Raw genomic sequence first — 26143 nt, forward strand, 5'->3', positions numbered from 1 at the left:
AGCTTGCCATTTGGAACTTTCTCTGTGGCCTTAGCCAGGCACAGGAGATCCACCTAAACCCAACTTATTCTGTCTTTTCTTCAATCCTTCGCTGCCCCCTGCCTCCCTCAGGCTCACCAAATCCTTGTCTGTGCTGGCCCAGCACATATGGTGCCCAATTGATATAGGTCAGATTGATTGCAGGGGGGAGGGGTGGGGTGGGGAACACCTTCAGTAATTAGAAACATTTTCTTTCCAGGTGCATCATATGTGCCCCAGGACTGTACTTCTTAGGTGGATATCACAAATAACCACAATTCTCCTCCTCTTGAAAAAATAGTGGCTTGCACCTTAGGGATGGTAATAAGAAAACTTCAAGTGTTTGAGGAAACACCATCAATAGATCACACAGCCATCAGACCACATGTAGAACTATCTAAAATGAGACTGCCCTTGATTACTTGGAGAAGTTTCTGAGGGATAATTTACTTATTTGTATGTAACCTGGGAGGGGGGGTTATTCCTATGAGAACCATCCAATTAGAAGAGGCAGAACAGAATTTGTCCTCAATTTAGCTGAAGAGATCAATGACATCACATTGGCCCTGGAAGGTATTCAAGTCAGCCTCAACTCACTGTTCAGGGTTATGATTGATATAATTGCCCTAGATTTCCTCTGTGCAGGCCATGGCAAAGTATGTGCAATTGCTAATACATCCTTCTGTGCCTAGATTAATGCCTTGGGCCACGGTGATAAGTCAATACAGAAACAATACCTAGGAAGCAGCCAAAGTAGACCCTAGTGGTGTATGGGACCCTGGGGAGCATGGTTATTAATACTGCAGTTTGGCCTCATTCTGCTATTGGAATTCTATTGGAAGCCTTAAATGCTCTATGAGACAAATACATGTGTGCTGAATAAATTTGTCCTCTGAAAACATTAGATTTGGAGTTTTACACAAGCAGGGAGTGAAGACCAACATTGACGTCATTTCAAAGTTAGAATTCTCAGGGGGAAAATATCTTCCTGTTTATTTGTACTCATATTAAATGGAAAACATTTTTTGAACTATCTTTAATGCCACCTAAAGTCTGAAATAAAGCAGTAACTTATTTTATATAAGAATATTAAAAGAACACCTCAGCTACATTGAAGAGTTGGGCGGGACTCCGTTTCTGCTCAGACACTTTGGGAAATCAGTGTTACAGAAAATTCGGGGTTGCTTGCGCAGGGATGTCAGCATGGGAGTGGAGGCCACAGTCAACCCAGGTGGCCCTATCACTTGAGCAAAAGGGGCTGAGCCGCGGGCAGGAAGCCGCGGCCTTGGAGCGCTGACTCCATGGTATTGCGCTGTGTGGCCTCAGACGCCTACGACTTTTTTTGGGGGGGGGGGGGGGGTGGAGGGTTTATGAGGCTCTTTCCTCGATTAACTTAGCTTCCAACAACCGAGCTCCAGACAGTAAGATCAAGCATTTTAAATCTCCCAAGTAAAGGAAAATTAAAAACCTCTCCAGCACTCCTTAGAGACGCCGGTCCCAGCGGCGACGCGGAACCTAGCTTTGGTCTAGGGAGCCCGGCGGCGCGCTGTATGACGTAAGGGGGCGGGGAAACGCCCTAGATCGCGAGCGCGCAGGCGCAGCCACGGCCGCAGCGCCCAGTGGGTAAGCCCTTTCTAGCAATTTCGCTAACTGTGAAGTCATCCATGTGCGCCGCGATAATGGCTTCCAAAAAACCTGAGAGTTTATTTTTTGGTGAAAGGACTGAAAATAAACGGACCTCTCCCGCCCCACTCGGCTTTTATTATTCTTTCGCTCTGGCTGTGCCTACACTGACTCACGGGAGAGGGGAGGCAAAGCCGCGGTGGCTCCAAGCCCGGTCGGCCCAGCGTGACTGGCCGAGGCCGTCAGCTGCGTTACCCGACATGCGCCGCGCGGCGGCGGCGGCGGCGGCGGCGGAACGCGGGGGAGGGGGTGGGGAGGAGGAGGAAGCGGCGGCGGCGGCGGCTGCGGATGTCGCTGCGACCGAGCGGCGTCTGAACCTACCGCGGCCTCCGAGCGCCCGACCCGGGCCTGCGCCGGAGCCCACGCCCAGCTCTGCCGCCCCCTCGCCCGCCAGGGCGGCCCCGCGCCCCTAAGCCACTGAGGCGGCGCGACCTGCGTCCTCCGTTGTCCGGGCCCCGCCGGGCTCTGGCGTCTGCTGGCTCCCCCTCGCTCGCCTGCTCCTTCCTGAGTCACCGCCGCCGCCATGGCCGAGAGTGGTGAGAGCGGTGGCCCTCCGAGCGCCCAGGACAGCGCCGCCGCGGCCGAAGGGACCGGCGCCCCCGCGGCGGCCGCAGCTTCCGCGGAGCCCAAGATCATGAAAGTCACCGTGAAGACCCCGAAGGAAAAGGAGGAGTTCGCGGTGCCGGAGGACAGCTCCGTCCAGCAGGTGAGGGAGGGGATCGCCCTCGGCTCGGTCCGCGTGGGGGTGGCGGCGGCGGGACCTCTGCCCGCGGCGGGGGTGGGGTGGGGAGGTGGCTTTTAAAGGCCCGGGCGGGGGTGGGGGGGTCTTCCCCGTCGTACTCTTCCTGGGCTCATCCCTAAAGAGATCACACCCCACAGCCGAGTCTGTGGGTTTGCTCCCTGGGACGCCGCCGAGGTTTGTGGCGGCGCCTCGCGGCCTGTTGGTGGGACGCGCCGACACCTCTTCCCTCGGCGCCTGACGCCGTGGCCTCCGCCGCCCCCCGCCTCCGCCCCCGGCGGCTTCCCCGCCGCTTCCCGGCGGCCCCGCACAAAGGAGGGGACCCGCCGGCCGCGGGGGGGCAGGCTGCGGCGGGGTTCCCCGTCGCCCAGTCCCCCGTTTTGTCTCAGGAATAAAAAAAAAAAGGGGGGGGGCTTATTGTTTTGCCTGCCCGAGGGGTAAGGTGGGTTTTGAGGTGAGAAGCACATGGACATTGAGTTCTGCGTTTTCACGGCTGCATCTTTCCCATTCTTTATTATTATTATTTATTTCTAATTTACTATAACGTAGAACTTGCTTTAACCACATCTGAAGGGATCGTATCAGGTTTCAGGAGAAAGTTGGATGGACACTCATTGATGACTTGGTGTTTTCTTTGTAATCTATCATCCCTCAGATGCCAATCATTGGGTAGGTTTTTGTTTGATTTTAGGGGGAACGGTCGCTGGCGTTACTCAGATATTAGCCGTTGCAATCTAATTAAAAGACGAAAACAAAATTGGAGTTAATGGAGAATACTGCCAAATAATTTACAACTTAAAATTTGTTCAATGTAAATTTCACAATTAATGAGGAATCTCGAATTCAGCAAATTGTTTTTAGCATATTGTTGAATACACCCTGGAATATTTTTTCCATAATTATTGTATTGAACTCTGGCAGTTTCAAACATTGTGAGCAGTTTATGAGGAATCAATTCCTGAAATGGACATATTACTTAGGGACTGTGATTGTGGTATTGGTGTACATGGTTCTAAAAGATGGTGAATTTTGTGAGGTTGTAGCGTGTAGCATAAAGTGAGAGAAACTTTTACCACCTACTGAATCACCATATTTTTTGGTCTTAGTTTTGCTCTGAAAAATTTAACATTTTTATATTGTCCAACATTCAGGAAAATTAAAAGTTGGTACCCACATGTCTTTACCTACAATTCGTGTTTTGCTGTATTTGCTGTATTACACAAATAATTTATCATCCCATTTTTTATTTTGAATGCATTTCAAAATAAATTGCAAATACATGGTCCCCTTAAAGAACACTTCAGCAATGTGTATATCATTAACCTGAGTTCAGTCTTTTTATTTATTTACTAGAGGCTGGTTGCATGAAATTTGTGCGGGGGAGGGGGCGTCCCTCAGGCGGCCTGCTCCCTCTCACTCCTTACCACTGGCTTTTGGCTCCTTAAATGCTGCCAAGGAGGTGGGAGAGGTTCCCACCACTGCCCCTGGGCTCACCAGCCATGAGCCCGGCTTCAGGCTGAGTGGCACTCCCCCTGTGGGAGAGCACTGATCACCAGGGGGCAGTTCCTGCGTTGAGCGTGTGCCCCCTGGTGGTCAGTGCGCATCATAGTGACCAGTCTTTCCGCCGTAAAGGTGGCTTAGGCTTTTATTATATAGATAGATTTATTGCTATTGTTTGAGTTTCCACAAAACTGTGTAATCTAAAGCTTTTTATTAAGATGTAGGACTTTATAATTGACTAGAAAGTTATCTCTTAACCTTTCCCAATCAGTTCCACCACTCTCCCCTCCATCACCCACTGTTTAAAATTTTCTTCACTGTTGGTTAGTTTTGCCTTTTCTAGAACTTCTCGTAAGTGTCATCGGGTAAGGCTTCCCCCCCCCCCACTCAGCATAATGATTGAGATTCATTCTTGCTGTCTCCTACATGCCCCCTCCTGGGGATCGAGCCAGAAACCCAGGCATGTGTTCAGATGGGGAATGGAACCATGACCTCCAGGTTCTTGGGTTGACACTCAATCAGAGCCACACCTGCCAGGCTGTAGTTCCTTTTTTATTGCTGTGTTGTTTTCATTGTATAAATATACCAAAATTTATCTATTATCCTGTTGTCAGTTATGTGGGCTGTTTTCAGTTAGTTACTATGGACATTATTTTACAAAACTTTTTTTGACAAGTGCTTTTATCTCATGATAATTACTTAAAGATGGAATGACTAAATCAAGTGGTAGAAACCATGTTTGTGCTATTTTACAATCCTACACAACAGTGTGTGGGAGTTTCTGTTGCTCCACATTCCTGCTAACACTTGATAGTGTCAGTCTTTTTTGTTTTATTATAGTGGGTGTGTAGTCATATTAATTTTGAAGTCTTAGGTCTTCTTCCTAGGATTCCTAGTTCAGCTGTTATGAACATTAAATATAAAAGATTAGAAAGATCCAATATTCTATAAATAGAAAATTTGATTTAAGTCAGTTTATGATATATCTGTGAGGCTTTTTTTTTTCTTTTCACTTTTTGTGATAGTGAAATTAGAATTTTAAAATTCTGTGGAAATTTTAAATTCACTCCTCTGTAACCAAAATAAAACTAGTAGATAAAACTGAGGCCTTTCTGAAGCAAATTTTTCTAATAGCAATTAAATTTCATTTTTATTTTATTTTTTTAATTATTTTTATTTTTTTAATATATTTTATTGATTTTTTACAGAGAGGAAGGGAGAGAGATAGAGAGTTAGAAACATCGATGAGAGAGAGTCATCAATCAGCTGCCTCTTGCACACCCCCTACTGGGGATATGCCCGCAACCAAGGTACATGCCCTTGACCGGAATCGAACCCGGGACCTTTCAGTCCGCAGGCCGATGCTCTATGCACCTAGTCAAACCGGTCCTGGCTAAAGTACTATTTCTTTATATGAATACATTTTATTTTTATTTTGAGAGCATATTTATTAAAACGGGACAGTGAAACGAAGGGCTTAGGATAAAAGAAGCAACAGGAGACAGCCTAGGTGGGTGCTCTGCCTTGGCTTTCTAGAAATGAGGTAGGAAAGAAGTGAGCCATGCAGGGCTGCTATTTTAGCTCACTGAAAAGTTAGAGAAAAGGGGGCCTTGGAGACATGTTCAAGGGGTAAGCCTGGGATGAGTTGCCGCTGCCCATTGCTCACTTAGTTACAAGTCTTGCAAGTCTCTTGAGGACCCTGAGTTTAGGACAGGAAAGTAAACATGCATGCCTGAGAGGGAAGAAAGGTGTGGGAATGCTCCAGAGATAGCCCTCTCAAGGTGGTTTTATTAATTGGGGTTTTCATAATGTAAATAGATTTTAAAAAGTTCCTGTGTATGAGCTTGTGCTTTCTTTTACTTATTATCTGAATTATTGGAAACAGTCTGAGGATTTCCATGTGTCAACAAGCAAGATGAAGTCCAGAAGAACGGGGGCGCGTGTGCGTGTGCGTGTGCGTGTGCGTGTGCGTGTGTGTGTGTGTGTGTGTGTGTGTGTGATTAAAACTAGTGCAGAGAATGGAAGGGAGCTTCCATGTAACTTCTGATTAGCTTTTCTTCGATTTTTTTAGCCCTCCAGATTAAAGTGTAAAATTTTGAAGTAGAGTTAACTGAAACACTCAGGTAACATGCATTCTAGTTTTACAAAACGTCTTCATCACTTGAAACATTTAGAAAAATAATATATTTAACATAACATATAATAATATAAATATTGTAGTGAGTAGAATCGAGCATTTCCTAATGGGGGAATTGCGGTGCCTTAGGGTCATTATCACAAGCATCATCTACCATTATAGTGTGGGTGTAGGACTGCATTGTCCTCTGGTACCACCAGCTACCTCTGACTATTGAACATTTACAATATGATTGAAATGATTTAAGAGGTATAAAATACCAGATTTTGAAAAACTGTAATTGGCTTCTTATATGTGGCATGATGTTTTTAAGGTTCATCCGTGTTGTGCCATGTATATGAATATATCACATTTTCCATCATACTGGGAACATGTAGTCATTTTTAAAAATTATGATTTGTTAATTTTATAGAGAAGAACATCTGTGTAAGAGAGACACATCTTTGGGTCGCTTCTGGATTGTGCCTTGATTTGGAATACTATTAGTGACCTTTCAGTGCATGGGGCAGTACTCAACGAACTAAGTCCAGCAGCCAGGGCTGTCGTCATTTTAAAAAAAAAGAATGTCACCGAAACCTGTTTGGCTCAGTGGGTAGAGTGTCGGCTTGGGGACTGAAGGGTCCCAGGTTCGATTCAGGTCAAGGGCATGTACCTTGGTTGCGGGCATATCCCCAGTAGGGGGTGTGCAGGAGGCAGCTGGTTGATGACTCTCTCTCATCGATGTTTCTAACTCTCTCTCTCTCTCCCTTCCTCTCTGTACAAAATCAATAAAATATATTTAAAAAATAAATAAAAATAAAAAAGGAATGTTTATACGAGTTTATTATTTTTAAAAAGCATTTAAAATTTCTCAGTTTTAATTTTGAATGGAGCATATATCAATAACTATAGCCTACATGAATAAAAATTCTTTGAGGCTTTTTAAAAAATATATATTTTACTGATTTTTTACAGAGAGGAAGGGAGAGGGATAGAGAGTGAGAAACATCGATCAGGTGCCTCCTGCACACTCCCTACTGAGTATATATGTGCACACAACCAAGGTAAATGCCCTTGACCGGAATCGAATTTGGGAACCTTGAATTCGCAGGCTGACACTCTATCCACTGAGCCAAACCGGTCAGGGCTCTTTGAGGTTTTTAATTTGTAAGAGTGGTATCCTTCAGTGGCATATTTATTAGTTAAGTAGGTGTTCATAAGATTGAGGATTGACTCCTCTAAGTGGCCAATGCCTCTTGCCTAGAAAATAGAGTACCTACTGCTCAGTCTCACAATTTTTCTGCCCCTCCCATTCATTCCTAGGTCAATCTCTAAAAAAAAAAAATGTTAATCTGATCATGTTGCCTGCTAGGTAAAACTACTGGCTCCCCATTGATCTTAGACTACTTAAAGCTTCTGTGAGGTCCTGCGTGGTGTGGTTCCTCTCCATTCTGATGCCTTCTTTTTTTCTTGGTTACTTGGCTCTTGCCATACTGACTTTTTAGTTCCTTGACCTGTTGCTTCTTTTTTTTTTCCTGCCTCAGGACTTATGTGTAATTTGTTCTTCCCATCTGCATTGCTTCCCACTCTTTGCCCATTCCAGTTACCCCTTAAATTTCAGTGCAGAGGTCACTTTCTCAAACTATTCCTGATTGCCCAGGCTAGATTGGGATTCCCTTGTATTTTCTCTCAGTACCCTATTTATTATTATAAGTCAGCACAGTTTAAATTCTGTATTTATGTGGCTATATGAGTAATGCTTTATTTTTCTGCTAGAGTGGATTTATGATTGTTCACTTGTGTTACCAGAGCCTAGTGCATGGTATGGGCTCAGTAAATATTTATTAACAAGTATATATTTAATAATAAATAAAATTTTTGAAATTTTGCTGAGTGTAGTATATACATTCTCTCCTGGTTCCTGCTCTCCTTTCTCAGCTTAGTTTTTAAAAAAATATATATTTTATTGATTTTTTTTTTTTTTTTTTTACAGAGGGGAAGGGAGAGAAATAAAGGGTTAGAAACATCGATGAGAGAGATAACATTGATCAGCTGCCTCCTGCACACCCCCCACTGGGGATGTGCCCCTGACCCGAATCGAACCTGGGACCCTTCAGTCCTCAGGTTGATGCTCTATCCACTGAACTAAATCAGTTTCAGCTCTCAGCTTAGTTTTTAACAGCTCTTCCATTAGTTCACCACTCTTCAAGCACAACTCTTGACTGCCTCGGGACATTCATTCTTTTTAAATATTTTTTATTGATTTCAGAGAGGAAGAGAGAGGGAGAGAGAGAAACATTAATGATGAGAGAGAATCATTGATTGGCTGCCTTCTGCACACTCCCTACTGGGAACCGAGCCCAAAACCTGCACATGTGCCATGACCAGAACCACAGAACACAAAAAATGATTTGAATGATTATCCATCTTTCTCAAAGACGGTTCACAGCTAATGTAATTTAAATGCTTAGAGGGGAGTTAATTCTTTACAAGTATGTAGTCAATATGTAGTGCTGATAAATGTTTCAATTCTTCAGGAAAAATACTGATTTATAGTGTTTGTTGATTTCTATGGTATAAATTCTCGTACCACGGTAGTTTTAAGCTATCAGTATTAAACTGGCTCATAAAATTCCTGAAAATTTAGCAGTGTGAGCTAGTAGGAATCATTGCTTACAGTGGATGCCTTAAGGTAGGGGTCAACAAACCATAGTGGGACAAATGTGCCATGTCATTCATTTTTATATTACCTACTAGAGGCCCGGTTCATGAAAATTCATGGACTGGAGTGGGGGTCCCGCTCCCTCTCACAGCCTGGGAGCCCTCAGGGGAAGGAGACGCCCCGATCACTCCTCTGCTGCTGCCACTGCTGGCAGCACAAGCCTTGGCCAGCCCTGGTTACCTATGCCTTGGGTGACCTGGGGCGGCTGGGCGGGTGTCACCTGAGGCTTGCCTGTGCCTTGAGCCTGGCGTGAGTGGCTGGGTAGCCACCATCTGAGGCTTGCCTGTGCTTTGGGCTGGCCCTGGGTGGCTGGAGGGCTGAGGGGACTGGGGGGATTGAGGGACTCCGGAGGCAGGTGCCAGAGGGGACTGGGCTTCACCATCTTGTGGCTATGGGCACTGCCATCTTTGAGGGTGTGGCAGTCAAAGCATATTCCCTCCTTATTGGCTATTGGTGCTGCCATCTTTGTGAAGGTGTGGTGGTCAGTTAGCATATTCTCTCTTTACTAGATAGGATGGCTGCTTTCAGAACAGACTGTATGGCCCCAGAGATGAAAATATTTACTGTGTAGTCCTTTACAGAAAGTTTGCTGACCTCTGCCTTATGGCAGTAGGGCTTACTGTTATGGATCTTGTCATACTGTTCCTTAAAAGCCACCTCATTGGAACATTTTTACCATGACTTAAACCACATGTGTCAAACACAAGGCCCGCGGGCCAAATCCGTCCCGCCAGGCCTTGCAATGTGGCCCGCACCGCGCTGTCATCACTGCACTCTGCTGCGTTTCCATCACAATGACAGTTTATGACTGTTCAGTAAACCATTCGGCCCGCGATGTAGGCTGGATTTTAGATTTTGGCCCCTTCTCTGATTGAGTTCGACACCCCTAACTTAAACAATTACAGTGCTGTCCAGTAGAAATATAATGCAAGCCACATATGTAATTTTAATTATATTAAAAATAGCTGCTTAAAAAGTAGAAGGTCGTGAAGTTAATTTTTTATTGTAAAATACACATAAAATTTACTGCCATAACCATTTTTAAGTGTACAATTTAGTGGCATCAAATACATTTCGCATTGTTGTGCAACTGGCACCACTGCTCATCTCCAGAACTCTTTTCATCTTGCAAAACACAAGCTCCTATTAAACAATAACCCCCTCTCTACGAGCCCCTGGCAGCATTCTTATTTTTCTATCTCTATGAAATTGATATTCTATTATCTCATAAAAGTAGGATCAGAAATGTTTGTCCTTTGGTGACGGTCTTATTTCACTTACTATGTTCTTAAGGTTCATTTATGTTGTAATGTGTCAGGATTTCCTTCTTTTTTAAGGTGAATAATAATTATTGCATGCATATACTCTGTTTTGTTTACCTGTTTATCTGTTGGTGGTCACTTGGGTTGCTTCTACCTTTTGGATACTGTAATTTTAATAAGTTTTGTTTAATACAGTAATCATTTCAACATGTAATTGATAACAAAGTTGAGATATACTTTTTTCATATTAAGTCTTCAAAATCGAGGATATATTTTACACTTACAGCACATTTCAGTTTGGACTATCCACATTTTAAATGATCATTTAGCCGCATGTACCCAGGCTACCGAATTAGATAGCATAGTTAATAGACTGTGTTTTGCTCCCTACTTACCTCTTCCCCTTTGTTCACTGCATTTCAGCCATTTGTACTGTCTTTTCCCCTAGTTATCACTCACTAGCTCTTTCCCCCTCTGGGTCCTTGCAAAGGCTGCTAATGACAGCAACATAATAGCTAATATTTATTCCAGACTTATCTAAGCATACTGCATTTATTTTTAAGTTTTACAACTTTATGATGATACAGGTACTATTATCCTTTAAAAAATGAAGAAATGGATTCAGATTAATAATATATCAAGTTTATACACCTATTAAATAGTGGAGCCTAGATTGAAATCTAGTGACTAACTTTGGAACCCAAACCTGACTGCCCCAAGCTGCCTTGACTTTTCTCTGGCTGGCTTTTATTTAAATGTTAGTTCATTAGAAGGTGATTTGGAGGCACTTTCTAAATTAAATCAACAATTATAATCTCATATCATTTTGTGCTTATGTGGACTTTATCCTTATTACCACATACTGTTAAGAATTTACAAGTGAAGAGGCTGTTTTATCTTCTAATCCCCTGGTACCCAGCATTGTGCTTGGCACATATTGATTAATGCGAGTATTTATTGAGTGAATGAATAAATATTGTTTTAAAGATTATTTACATCCCAAGCCTGTTTGGCTCTGTGAATAATAGACCGTCCGCCTGCGGACTGAAGGGTCTCAGGTTCAATTCCAGTCAGGGGCACATGCCTGGGGTTGTATGCTCGATCCATCCTCAGTAGTGTATGTGTAAGAGGCAACTGATTAATGATTCTCTCTCATCATTGATGTTTCAATCTCTCGCCCTCGCCCTTCCTCTCTGAAATAAAAACAAAAACAAAACAAAACAAACCTCTCTGAGATACTTCCTCTTTTAAAAAATTACTTACAGTATTTTGTACTTATTTGGGACTGCTTGTGATTTACTAAGAAAAATATGTTTACTCTAGTTAAATGTGCAGTGACATTCTTTCAGTTGTTAATTTCCATCATAAAGGAAAATCCCACTATATTAGGATTGGGAGTATTTTTAGAGATTGAAGTTGATTATCATCTATAACTCTTAGGTACAAAAATGGCTAGATTAGCATAAAAATATTCCATTCATTATTTGTATAAATAACGTATATCTGTGTGCCTCTGTTTTGCAAAACATTTTTATTAGAAAATCTGAACTCTGCCCGAAACCGGTTTGGCTCAGTGGTAGAGCGTCGGTCTGCGGACTGAAGGGTCCCGGTTCGATTCCGGTCAAGGGCATGTACCTGGGTTGCGGGCACATCCCCAGTAGGGGGTGTGCAGGAGGCAGCTGGTCGATGTTTCTCTCTCATTGACATTTCTAGCTCTCTATGTCTCTCCTTTCCTCTCTGTAAAAAAATCAATAAAATATATTAAAAAAAAAAAGAAAAGAAAAGAAAAAGAAAATCTGAACTCTGTTTTCTTCTAGTTAGTTTAACATCCTATAAATATGATAGCATAAACTGCTTGGATTACTGGTTAAGCAGTTGCAATATGAATTTCTAGACTCAGGTATAATGGTTTTTGTTAAATATTTTTTAGCCTTTAAAATAAAGCAGAGTGGAGAGCGTCCAGCCCTCTGGCCATATAAGGCCTGTGAAATCATTTGGTCTGGCCGTGCCAAGGCATTAGGGGTGGGTGAGTTAATTAAATGTTCGACAATATAGTAGGCTAATTTTCAAGTTTATAATTTTGTATGGCCTATGAATGATGTTATAAATACCCAAATGGCCCTTGGCAGAAAAAAGGTTCCCCCACCCCTGCTTTAAAGCTTTTACCAGTGGCAGTTACTAGTTTTAAAAAATGCAGAATGCAAAGAAAAATTAACTACATTTTATTTATTTATTGCAACCTATATATAAAACATGAACTCTGGGTAGATCCAAGATGGCAGCTTAGGTAAACACACCTAAACTGCTGTCATGTATAACCATTTCAAAACTACAACTAAAAAACAAAACGTCTATTTATAGGTTGCACTATATATACAAATACACACACACACACACACACACACACACACACACACACGTATTTTCCGACGTATAAGACGACTTTTGAAACGAAGAAAAATCAACTGAAAATCAGGGGCAAAAGACCAAAATTGCACAAAAATTACCTGCAGATCTTGACGGCAAAGTAAGTCTTTTCTTTGAAGTGGGGGATAGTCTTATACAGTGAATATAGGCCTAAACCTATGTTTTAACTGTAAAATTAGGGGGTCATCTTATACGTCGGAAAATACGGTGTGTGTGTGTGTGTGTGTATGAGAGAGAGGAGGAGAGACTATATATTTAAAGGCAAGTTTGGATTGTGCGGTGTTTAAAGAATAACTGTTTCTTTTAGCTAACTTACAATTAGATTAACTCAATTTTAAAAAGTGCTTATAGCCCAACCTGTATGACCCATGCACCAAAAGGTCAACCGTTACATTCTGGGTCAGGGCATATGCCCTGGTTGTGGTTGTGGGCTCAGATCCCTCGTAGGGGGCATGCAGGAGGCAGCTGATTGATATTTCTCTCATCTATTTTTCTGTCTCTCCCTTTCCCTCTCTCTCTCTAAAATCAATAGAAAACATTTAAAGTGCTTATAATTCAAAGTTTTGTCTTCACATACCGTAGTTAGTTTAGCAGTATTTGAGTATCTGTATGAGTTGGATAATTTTTTGTTCTTGGGTCTGTCCTGTGCATTGTAGGATATTTAGCAGCATCTCTGGTCTCTACTCATCATATACCAATGGTACTTGTCCCTTTTATGATAACTAGAAATGTTTTCAAACATTGCTAAAAGCTCCCCAGAGTAGATAGAGGCCCCCACCCCCATCCCTGTTGGGAATCACTGTGCTAGGGTGATTAATTGAGGAAAGCTCTCACATCCGTATCTTGCTATATCTTATTCTTTTCTTTTAGGCTGATTATATTTGGGACACTATACTATGCTAGAGACCTGGTGCACCAAAATTTGTGCAGGGGGGCGGTATGTAAGTCTCTTAGCCCAGCCTGCGCCCTCTCGCAGTCTGGGACCCCTTGGGGGATGTCCTCTGTGAGTTTAGGCACACTCCCCAGAGGATCAGGCCTAAGCTGGCATTCAGACATCCTCCTGGCAGCCTGGAAGCACTTGGGGAATGTCTGACAGCACTGCCTCGGAGGCGGGAGAGGTTCCTGCCATTGCTGCTGTGCTCACAGCCCTCAGCCCAGCTTGTGACTAAGCAGAGCTCCCACTATGTAAGCACACTGACCACCAGGGAACAGCTCCTGCATTGAGCATCTGCCCCCTGGTGGGTCATTGCGCATCATAGAAACCAGTTCTGGATATTCTGCCATTACAGTCAATTTGCATATTACACTTTTGTATTATATAGGATAATAAAGAGGTAATATGCAAATTGATCATCACACCCTTGCACAAGATGGCCAGCAGGGGAGGGCAGTTGTGGGTGATCAGGCCAGCAGGGGAGGGCAGTTGGGGGGACCAGGCCTGCAGGAGAGAGCAGTTAGGGGCGACCAGGCTGTCAAGGGAGGGCAGTTAGGGATGACCAGGTCTGCAGGGGAGGGCAGTTAGGGGCAACCAGGCCTGCAGGGGAGGGCAGTTGGGGGCGATTGGGTCAGCAGGAGAGCTGTTAGATATTGAACAGGCTGGCAAGTGAGTGGTTAGAGGTGATCCGGCTGGCAGGCAGAAGAGGTTAGGGGCAATCAGGAAGGCAGGCAGGCAGGCAGGCAGGCAAGCAGTTGGGAGCCAGCAGTTCTGGATTGTGAGAGGGATGTCTGACTGCTGGTTTAGGATCGAGCCTAAACTGGCAGTCAGACCTCCCCTGAGGGGTCCCAGATTGGAGAGGGTGCCGGCTGGGCTGAGGGACACTTCTCCCCCCCCCCCCCAAGTGCACAAATTTTGTGCACCAGGCCTCTAGTACATTATAATTTTTCTGTCTGGATGTTGAAGCCCTAACTGTCAGAATTCTGTTTGGTATGGAGTGAATGGAGAAAGACTCAATATATAATATGTCTATGTTTACTTTAGTATTTTCTCTTGCATCCGTTGTGCTTGATATGTTCTTATGTCCAGCGACCCTCTGTTCCTTTTCCAGAGAGGGGAAAAAATTCTTCTAGTCTTTTTTTTTTTTTTAATATATTTTATTGATTTCTTTACAGAGAGGAAGGGAGAGAGATAGAGAGCTAGAAACGTCAATGAGAGAGAAACATCGACCAGCTGCCTCTTGCACACTTCCTACTGGGGATGTGCCCATAACCAACGTACATGCCCCTGACCGGAATCGAACCTGGGACCTTTCAGTCCGCAGACCAACGCTCTACCACTGAGCCAAACCGGTTTTGGCTCGTCTAGTCTTTTTATTGGGTTTGTGGAAGGGTAGTTGTTTGCTTAGTATGCAGTGAAGATGTGTTTGCTTCTTAGATGTTCAAATAATCCTATTTTTAGTATTTAGGCACTTCTCATCCCTTTACCTCCCATGTTCAGCCTCTGGTGGTACCAATACTGAGTCTTAGGAGAATTATACAGATTCTGGGGATTGAATTAGCTTTTGGTTTTCTTCATTGCCAATTTAGGATTCATTTCTCTTGGGTCTGCTAAATTCATTGACCATGTATCTATTTCATGTCCAGCTTCAAAGTTTTTTGCCAGTTGAGACCAAAACTTCTTAATTTGTTTTATAGTCTGAGTTTCTGTCTGAAAATTTTTTTTTTTTTTTTTTTTTTTTTTTTTTTTTTGCAAATCATGTCTGTAAGAATCTTGTATCTATAATATATATTTTTACAACTTAATAAAGACAACCCAATAAAAAATGGGCAAAATATCTGATTAAACAGTTCTCTAAAGAAGATATACAAATAAGCACATAAAAAGGAACTCTACATAATTAATTATCAGGGGACTGCAAATTCAAACCACTTCCCATCCACTTGGATGGCTATAATAAAAAAGGCAGATAATAGCCCAACCAATTTGACTCAAGGGTCTCGGGTTTGATTCCGGTCAAGGGCATGTACCTTGGTTTGGTTGCAGGCACATCCCCAGTAGGGAGTGTGCAAGATGCCACTGAATCAATGTTTCTCTCTCATCGATTTTCTAACTATCCCTTTCCTCTCTTTAAAAAAATCAATAATGTGTGTGTGTGTGTGTGTGTGTGTGTGTGTGTATATATATATATATATATATATATATATATATATATATATATTTAAAAAGGCAGATAATAATAACAATGGTGAGAATGTAGAGAGTTTGGAAATGTTATACACTGTTGGTGGGAATGTATAATGGTACAGCCACTTAAGGTAGTTCTTGAAATGGTTAAACCAAAAGTTATATTACCCACTAATTCCATCTATATGTATATACACAAAAGAAATTAAAACAATTTCCACACAAAAACTTGTTGAATGTTTATAGCAGCTTTATTCATAATAGCCCAAAGGTGTAAACAACTCAAATGTTCACAACTGATGAATACATAAACAAAATGTATATCCATACAAAATATATTTGGCCATAAAAGCTTAATGATACATACTACAATATGGATGAACCTTTAAAATATGCTAAGTGAAAGAAGCCAGTCAGTCACAAAGACCTTATATAAGGCATATAATTGCAATTAGGTGAAATGTCCAGAATAGACAAATCTGTAGAGACAAAGTAGATTAGTAGTGTCTTCTAGCTTGGAGTGATAGGGTAAAAGGAGGTGACAGCCAAAATGTACTGGTTTCTTTTTGAAAAGACTAATTAAAAGGGGATTAATTAGATGAAATAATTTAATATTGCTATTTGCCCTTTCTTTATAATAGAAGTGTCAGAGATGAAAGAAAATTAGTAAAATATATATAAAAACCTTCCTCCTGTCATAGTCTGGTGCTTACCACAGGGCCCAAAGTCAAGTCCCTGCTTACCCACATATACCTCAAAATTTCGTGAGACCCAGACCTGGCCGGCCCACCCCCATTGGCTAGATCCAGACACAGCCAGTCCCAATCTTGTCAAGCCCTGCCAAGCAGAGGGTGTAGTCTCAGGCCCCCCAGCCCCAACCCGGGAGGGGGGTATGCCTTGAGGTCCTCTGTCAAGCCCCACCAGGTGGGGGACACAGCCTGTCAAGCCAGGCAGGGGAAGGGGCGCAGCCTCAGGTCCCCTGTCAAACCCTGCCAGGTGCTGTCTGAGGTCACCTGGCCTGGTGCAGGGGTGGGAGGTGCAGCCTGAAGTTCCCTGTCAAGCCCCACCTGGTGGGGGGCGTGGCCTCAGATCCTCTGGCCTGGCACTGGGGCTGGGGTTTGCAGCCTGAGGTCCTCCTGCCTGATGCCAGGGCAGGGGTCACCGCGTGAGGTCCCCTGTCAAGCTCTACGGGGGTGGGAGGGTGTAGCTCACGTCCCTGCTGATTGCTTGTTAAGGCTTCTTACGGGAACTTGGCCTCAGCTGTGGGTGCAGCCATCTTTGTGAAGGAGTGATGATCAATTAACATGTCCCCTGTTTATTAGATAGGATGAAAATGTTCAAAAATTGACTATAGTTGTTGATGGTTATATACATTTGTGTATATACCAAAAATCATTGAATTGTAAATGGTCAAAATTGTATGTAAGTTATATCTCTATAAAGCTATAAAAACCTTTTATTGTTTTAGTGGGGATTCGAAAGGATATGAGTAGACGGGTGTTTTCAAACTAGCATCTTACCTTCAAATCCTAAAATATGCTAAAATACTATTAATTGTAAGTTAGGCAATTAAGTCACTTACTTTGGAATGACGAATTCTGAAAAGGATTTCTTAGTTTAATGTTAAACAAATCTAGATTGCCCTCATTTTACATAAGAATTAGGATATAGTTAATTGGGATGCATTGGTCATTAAAATCTAACTAGGTTGAATCCTAGTTATTACTTGTGTCACTATGAGAGGAGAGGAACATATGGGATCTTTCTTTGTTTCTCTATCTGAAATGGGATTAAAAACCATCTGTCTCACAGTAATTGAGAACTAAGAGAGCTGGTATAATAGTAACTACTATTTACTGACCACCACCTGTGCACCCAATGCTTGCATTTTACACACATTCTCATTCAGTTTTTATAAAACCATGTGTTCTGCTGCTCATTACATTATTTCTAAAAGCTACCAGTGGAGAAATGAGATGTCTAGTAATAGGAGAATAGTTAAATTATGGTTTGACCAATTTTTCTATATAGAATATATGCAAATAGTGTTCTATAAAGCGTTTTTAAAAAATATATTTTTACTGATCTTTTTTATAGAGAGGAAGGGAGAGGGATAGAGAGTTACAAACATCGATGGGAGAGAAACATCCATCAGCTGCCTCATTCACAACCCCTACTGGGGATGTGCCCTCAACCAAGGTACATGCCCTTGATTGGAATTGAACCTGGGACCCTTGAGTCCACAGTTCGACAATCTATCCACTGAGCCAAACCAGTCAGGGCCACAAAGATTTTTTTTTTTTAAGTTATTTGAAAATTGCTTATCTTAGATAAAAGGGTTATATTTCATAATTTCAGATAAATGAAGAAAAATCTCTTGAAAACTATATGCTGCAGTATAATTTTACATTATCTTTATGATTAAAAAAACAACAATCCCTAGTCATTTACATTGAGTGTGTAACTTGATTATGGAAAATTTTATTCATACACAAAAGTAAAGTGTGATGAACTTGCATGCATTTCTTATATTTTTTTAAGATATATTTTTATTAATTTCAGAGAGGAAGGGAGAGGGAGAGAGAGAGAGACATCAATGATGAGAGAGAATTATTGATCAGCTGCCACCTGCACAGCCCACACTAGGGATTGAGCTGCAACCCAGGCTTGTGCCCTGACCGGAATCAAACCATCACCTCATGGTGCATTAGTCGATGCTCAATCATTCAGCTATGCTGGCCGGGCCATTTCTCATTTTCAACAGTAATTGACACATGGCCTATGTTGTTTTGTTTATATCTCTCTACATGTCCCCTTCCCCATCTCTGCAAGATTTTATAAAATTTCAGTATTTTATAAATTTCAGTATTTCAGTTTTCAGTACTGTGTGTGGGTATATACTAAACATATATATATATATAACAAATATATGTATACAACTAGAAAAAAAGTAGGGCTGGAATTAGAAATCTGAGGAATAGCTTACTGTAAACTTGTTAAGAACTATGTGCGCTTTGAACCCCATTTGGCACCATTGATATAAAAAGAATAAGGATATTGTAAAGCAATGAATTGTTATGCCTTAGCAGAATATTGAATATGTACACCTAAGATAAAACCTTTATGTTAAGATGAGTGAAGTGGTAATACTTATTTTCTCAGTAAGGGCAAGATACTAACACAGAAAAGATGCATTTTTATCTTGTTTGAGTTATTGCAGTATCTGTTGAAAGGGACTCAAAGTTTTTCTTCTAGAAACTAGATGAAATGATGCTATGCAGATACCTGAAATACATATTTTTATCTTAATTAGTTCAAGGAAGAAATCTCTAAACGGTTTAAATCGCATACTGACCAACTTGTGTTGATATTTGCTGGAAAAATTTTAAAAGATCAAGATACACTGAGTCAGCATGGAATTCATGACGGACTTACTGTTCACCTTGTCATCAAAACGCAAAACAGGTATGTTTTTAGATGCTTTAAACTATGAGTAAATGCTTTAGAAATAAAAGTCTTGGCTTTAAAGGGCTTTCTCTGTCATTAATTGAGTGGATTAAAATTCATATGATTTTAAGAAACACCATAATCCAGTAATGCAAATGCTTACACATTTGATATTTTATAACAGCATCGCCAACCTTTCAGACGTCACGGACCACCAGTGGTCCAAGGACCTCCGGTTGGTGACTGCTGTTTTAAGTTTCATTCATATTGAGCCATTATTTTTTAATTACAGATTTATCTCTTTTAGGTATGCTTTTTGTTTTAGAGAGATTTGGGAGAAAGATCAGGGTTGATTAGTTTCCTTGGCACAAATCTATAACCATATTTCATTAAGTCTATGGCACCATCAAATTTTTAAAAAACATATATTTTTTTAATTGATTTCAGAGGGGAAGGGAAAGTGAGAGAGAGAGAGAAACATCAGTGATGAGAGAGAATCATTGATTGGCTGCCTCCTGCATATCCCTCACTGGGGATTGAACCTGTAACCCGGGCATGTGCCCTTGACCGGAATCGAACCTAGGACCCTTCAGTCCACAGGCTGATACTCTATCCACTGAGCCAAACCAGTTAGGGTAGCGCCATCAATTTTTAAGAGGTACCTGTATTTTATGTATCACTGAGAAAAAATACTGCTCATTAAATATTTCTTCTCACTTAAAAATTTTATTTTATAACTACTAGTCAAAGAGCTCCTTTAGACTTACTCAGATATGGAATTTATCATATTACTCTTATGCATGCATACACACAAAGAAAATATACATGAAATAAATTGATTAAAGCCTTCCTATTACTACTTCATGTTGAGTCAGAGTCGAGTCACCCTTGGTCTCAGTTATCCGTTTCCATATTTTTCCATATGGGATGAAGCTCTACTCTCAGTCGAGTTGGTACAGCATTGTTCTTAAAAGAGTGCTACAGTATTTTCTCCAGGAATTTCTGTCAGGCCATTGATACCTATTCTGTAAATTTTTATTCTGGTTTTCCCTAACAGCAGATACTTGTTTCACTGATAAGAAATTCATTTCTTCTATTTCTGTTTCTGTGCTTTTCTGTTTGCACAAACTTCATTTTAGTATCAAGTAATGGTGTAATCTTTCTGAAGACACTATATATGGTAAATACAATCTGTGTGGTACAATATTATACTCAGTCACTCAGTTGAAGTTATATAGAACGTGTGTCCAGGCATAATAATTGTCTGTCAGCAATTGTAAGACAGATCCTGATTTCAAAGATGTAAAAATTTAAAAATGTGCATCTTGCCCTGGCTAGGTTAGCTCCATGTATAGAGCGTTGGCCTGCAGACTGAACGGTCCTAGGCTTGATTCTGGCCAAGGGCACATACCTGAGTTGCAGGCTTGATCCCCAATAGGGGATGTGCAGGAGGCAGCCAGTCAATGATTCTGCCTTATCATTGATGTTTCTATCTCTCACTCTCCCTTCCTCTCTAAAATCAATAAAATATATATTTTTAAAAATGTGCATCTTAGAATCAATTAAGGAAGCAGTGAGTGAGATTCAGAAATCTTAACTGGTATCAGAAGGAAGATATTTCTAATACATATTTTATTACTTAGTATTAAGTAATAATCAGTTATTGCTTGTATTGGTTTTTTAACCTTCTTTTGATGAAATCTTATTTTTTACTTTTAACAACTTCAAGAGTCTGAGAAAAACCCTTCCTCAACCCTCAAGAACATAGAAGGCTTTTAGATAAAAAATGCTTATATAGTTGAACTTTATGGCTGTGGTGGGTAGTTGGTTCTCTTCTGTGAGATGATCTATTTTCTTCTCTTACATAATCAATATGATTGAAAGTAATTAAATATTTATGTATATTATACTCAAGGAGGAGCAATTGAAGTATAGTTTGGTTTTTATAAGGTTTTACTGTTGTTGTTTTTTTCTCAAAAATATATTTTATTGATTTTTTTTACAGAGAGGAAGGGAGAGGGATAGAGAGTTAGAAACATCGATGAGAGAGAAACATCGATCAGCTGCCTCCTGCACACCTCCTGCTGGGGATGTGCCTGTAACCAAGGTATACGCCCCTGACCAGAATCGAGCCTGGGACCTTTTAGTCCACAGGCCAGTGCTCTATTCATTAAGCCAAACTGGTTAGGGCAGGTTTTACTATGTTCCTTTTTACATAGTTACATCAGAGTATTATTTCCTTTATGAAAATTTGAGTTGGTCTGAAAACTTATACTTTATAATGGTATCAGAATTTCAGAGATTCTTTTAAAAATAGTTCCACTGTTCACAGCATGAATTAATTATCTTTCCTAGGCCTCAGGATCATTCAGCCCAGCAAACAAATACTAGTGGAAGCAGTGTTACCACATCTTCAGCTCCTAATAGTAACTCTACATCTGGTTCTGCCCCTAGCAACCCTTTTGGTTTAGGTAAGTGTCTTTAATCATTTTCATAGGAATTGGGGGGAAAACCCAACTTCCTTTTCCCAGGGTAGTTTTTATAAAATGACCGAATTAGACATTAGACATAAAGTCACTTTAACAACAACATAAATTTCTATAGCTTCTGTAATTGCGGCAGCAGACGCAGGCGGGCTGGGATGAGCAGGAGGAGCAGACAGGAGTGGCAGGCAGTGTTAGATGCCAGTTTTGGCCCAATCCCTGCAGGCCATGCTGAGGAATATCACCAGGGCACAAATCCATACACTGGGCCTCTAGTATATAGGTAAACTTACTTAATTAGACCTGCTTTCTGATTTAGCTAAACTTTTTCCAGTCCATTGAAGCACCCAAACTTCTCTTTTAGATAATTGTTAACAACACAGCAATACATATCAACACAAAATAGATTACTATTTTAGATCATGCAGGGAGAACAAAGGATAAAATCTTTACCTATAGCAGTGTTTGACTATATATTGCACAGTGAGAAAAACCTGAAGTCATTTTCAAATTCCACCATTTCTTACCTTTTTTCAGTTGGGTTAAGTTTCTAAACTTTCCAAATCTCCATTGTCTTGCTAATGAAAAGAAAATAGGATTCTACTGAGTATCCTATCTACCTATTCCAGAACTTCTGTGAGGATCAAATGAGATGGGGCACGGGAAAATGCTTCACAAATATTTGGTTGAACTGTGAAATGTTTGCACCTGACTATAAAGCAAGTTGGGATCCTGGGCTGAAGAACTCCAAGGAGGCTAGTTGCTAGAGAGAGGAAGCCGGTGTTGCTATGTGATGTCATTACATGGCGCCCACAGCCATCATTTCGGGCTGGCCTGGCTGTGGGCTACATTTTGTGCCATGCGATCTTGGCAATGTTGTCTGCGATTTGGTGGGGTATCGCTCCTGAGTGGTGACGGGGCCTGTGTCCCACTATGGGGAAGCCGAGTGTTGGTTTGTTTGTGCCAGGCCTGTGATGCCATTTATTTTTAAACTAGAGGTCCAATGCACAAATTTGTGCACGGGCAGTGTCCCTCAGTGCAGCATGCACCCTCTACAATATGGATCCCCTTGAGGGTTGTCCAACTGCCTGTTAAGGCCCGATCTCATAGGCAATGCTGAGTAAGTGAGGAATGAATGCATTTGGTGGGTTGTGTAAATTTATAAAGTTCATGTGTTATGATAAGCAGTTATCATCCTCTTGGATCTATTGTTTCCCCATTATTTCATTCTATTGTATGTCCTGGCTTTTTCTCTCATTGATTGGCAGCAGCTCTGCAATATCAGAGTTTATAAGTAAATTGCAAAACATAAATTAGGTTTCTGCAAAGACATTGTTAGGAGTATAATCTAGTGCATATTTTTTATTTCTTTCTTCCATTAGCTGGCATATTCTGGGGTGTATTGTGTTTTTTTTTTTAACACCAACTAGTTTTTCAGCACCACATGGGTGTCCAATAGTTCAATTCTGATACTACCTACCTGATGTCAAATCCTGCAAGTTAAAGGGCTCAGATTGCTCCTACTTCAGATAATAGTCCAAGTTCCAGACCACATCTCCTTCTGACCAACAAGCTATATTGAAGATTCCCACAACCCATCCTCAGGTTTGATAATTTGCTAGAACAGCTCACAGAACTCTGGAAGACACTTTACTTATATTTACCAGTTTATTATAAAGGGTACAACTGAGAATTAGACAAATGGAAAAGAAGCATTGGGCAAGATATGGGGATTCGGGGACAATGCTGAGCTTCCATGTCACCCTAATAGCATGTAGATGTCTTCACCCACTTGGAGCCTCTCTAAACCTCATTGCTCAAGTGTTTTTATAGAGCTTAAACTCTAGCAACTTCTCCCCTGGAGGTTGGTGGCAATAGGAATTTTTCACCTTATAATCTTAAGGAACCAGTGTTTGTGTGTGTGTGTGTGGTGTGTGTGTGTGTGTATGTGTGTGTGTGTGTGTGTGTGTGTGTGTGTGTGTATATATATATATATATATATATATATATATATATATATAGTCCGTTGTTGACCAAAATAGCAGTTCTGTGACATGTGACTGTATAGTTTTATATTTGGAATGTATATTTGATAGCTTTATTACTTAAACCTAAATATGAGTGAATACATTTTTGGCTAATTTCGGTTATAGAAATTAAACTTGTATACTATATGAAATTAATAGGAATTATATTTTTGCTTTTATTGGTTTTCTGGATTGGACTATTGATTCAGTTAATACTTTTGCATCCTCATTTTGTTAATGTAACACAGTCTTGTTAATGATAAAAATTTCTGACTTTCATTTATGTGTTTTTTCCCCTTTATCCTCTTAGGTGCCCTTGGAGGTCTTGCTGGTCTAAGTAGTTTGGGTTTGAATTCTACCAACTTCTCTGAACTACAAAGCCAGATGCAGCGGCAACTAATGTCCAATCCTGAAATGATGGTCCAGATCATGGAGAATCCCTTTGTCCAGAGCATGCTTTCAAATCCTGACCTGATGAGGCAGTTAATTATGGCCAATCCACAAATGCAGCAGTTGATACAGAGAAATCCAGAAATTAGTCATATGCTGAATAACCCAGATATTATGAGACAAGTATGTGGAATGCTCTTTCAGTCAGTCCATTTAGCTAGGATCTATTTATTATTCAACTAGAGGCCAGGTGCACGAAAATCATGCACCTGGGGGGTGGGAGGAGGTCCCCTCAGCCCAGCCTGCGCCTCCAATCCAGGACCCCTTGAGGGATTGGGCCTAAACTGGCAGTCGGACATCCCTCACAATCCTGGACTGCTGGCTCCTAATAGCTCACCTTCCTGGTCGCCCCCAACTGCCCCACCCCCCCCCCCCCCCTTCGGGTCTGGTTGCCCCTCAGTAAACCTCCCGCCAGCCTGGTTGCAGGCAGCCATATTATGAGGGTGTGATGGTCAATTTGCATATCACCTCTATTACATATGATTATATTATACCTTAAAGAGCTTATCCTATATGTATGGCTAAGCTAAAAAAGGAAATCCTAATCTTCAGTAAAATTCAACAAAGCACTAATTTGGACTATTTGAACTTTGTATTTTTTGCTATATTTTAAAGGTCTTTATAAATAATTACCCTGCAGATTTAAGAAACAAGAATTCAGTTCAGGAGAGGGGCATTCACTTATAACACAGTACTTCTTTAATTATTTGAATATTAGCTTGCTTTTTGAGGTGAAATCCAATAGGAATTATTTAAAATAGGTTTCCGATTTATATATTGAATGATAATTCATAGGATTAGAAAACTTGAAAAAATTAGCTGTGGCATTTAACAAAGTAATTTGTGTATGTTTTAGTGCCTTTTTTTGTTTAATGGAAATCTTCTCTGTAGACATTGGAACTTGCCAGGAATCCAGCAATGATGCAGGAAATGATGAGAAACCAGGACCGAGCCTTGAGTAATCTGGAAAGCATTCCAGGGGGATACAATGCTTTACGGCGCATGTACACAGATATTCAGGAACCAATGCTGAGTGCTGCACAAGAACAGGTGATAACGCTGGCTCTGAGGCTCAGGCTAAGTGATAGCTCCTGTTTTAACACAAATATGTTTGTGATTGAGAGCTACCTTTACATGGGGAATGTGATTTTCATTAAAAAGTTTTGTATCTGGCCCCGGTTAAAACATTTGGTTAGAACATTTTCCTGATATGCCAAGGTTGTGGGTTTAATCCCTGATTAGGGCACATATAAGAATCAACCAATGAATACACAAATAAGTGAAACATATTGTTATTTCTTTCTCTTCTCTGTCTCTTGAAGTTAAAAAATGTCTGTTATTTAAAACAAAAGCTCTTTAAAACCCGTTTTGTTTTTTTTGTTTTTTTTTAATTACAGTTTGGTGGTAATCCATTTGCTTCCTTAGTGAGCAATCCATCCTCAGGTGAAGGTAGTCAACCTTCCCGTACAGAAAATAGAGATCCATTACCCAATCCATGGGCTCCACAGGCTTCTCAGAGTTCAACAGCTACCAGTGGCACCACCAACGCTGTGGGGGGCACTGGTGGTAGTACTGCAAGCAGCACTGCTGGGCCGACTTCTGCACCAAGTTTGGGGCCTGGCGTAGGAGGTATGTTGACACTTTTTTTTGTCCTTATTTGAATAAAAAAAACTTTTCTTATTGCTGTTATTCTTTGTGCTTTTGTGTGTGTATAACAAGTAGCTTTTCTAAATATATTTTATTGATTTTGTACAGAGAGGAAGGGAGAGAGATAGAGAGTTAGAAACATCGATGAGAGAGAGTCATCGATCAGTTGCCTCTTGCACACCCCCTACTGGGGATATGCCCGCAACCAAGGTACATGCCCTTGACCGGAATCGAACCCGGGTCCCTTCAGTCCCCAAGTCGATGCTCTATCCATTGAGCTAAACCGGTCTCGGCATAACAAGTAGCTTTTCATGTAAGGTTTTTTTGGGGGGCAGTTTAGGAAAGTTTTAAATATATAATGATTAGTTGTGTGCAGTATAGTAGTGAGAATTATTGAGGATTTCCAGAGGCAGTTTTATATTAGCATTCTCAGAAGATGGTTTGGAGAAGTAGATGGTTAGTTGTCTCATTTCACTAGTATGAAAACTGAAGTGCCTAGGT

The 26143-nt window shown here is 41.2% G+C and overlaps 1 protein-coding gene across 4 annotated transcripts in view; it reads left to right on the forward strand.

Annotated features, from left to right (window-relative positions):
- Positions 1-1934: 1934 nt before the first annotated feature.
- The window catches only part of UBQLN1 (ubiquilin 1), a 38745-nt gene continuing 14536 nt past the window's right edge, over positions 1935-26143 (forward strand). For 2 of the 4 annotated variants that reach the window (XM_045580089.1, XM_045580090.1), the window contains exons 1-6: positions 1935-2407; positions 18902-19053; positions 21391-21506; positions 23856-24118; positions 24887-25045; positions 25393-25624. In XM_045580089.1, coding sequence (XP_045436045.1) covers positions 2225-2407; positions 18902-19053; positions 21391-21506; positions 23856-24118; positions 24887-25045; positions 25393-25624 — 1105 coding nt within the window. In that variant the 5' untranslated portion in view covers positions 1935-2224. The remainder of the gene's footprint in view (positions 2408-18901; positions 19054-21390; positions 21507-23855; positions 24119-24886; positions 25046-25392; positions 25625-26143) is intronic. The other 2 variants (XM_036433679.2, XM_036433680.2) reach the window with 1 other exon arrangement.

Source organism: Pipistrellus kuhlii, unplaced genomic scaffold (assembly GCF_014108245.1).
Source record: "Pipistrellus kuhlii isolate mPipKuh1 unplaced genomic scaffold, mPipKuh1.p scaffold_m20_p_12, whole genome shotgun sequence".
In the NCBI taxonomy this organism is placed as follows: domain Eukaryota; kingdom Metazoa; phylum Chordata; class Mammalia; order Chiroptera; family Vespertilionidae; genus Pipistrellus; species Pipistrellus kuhlii.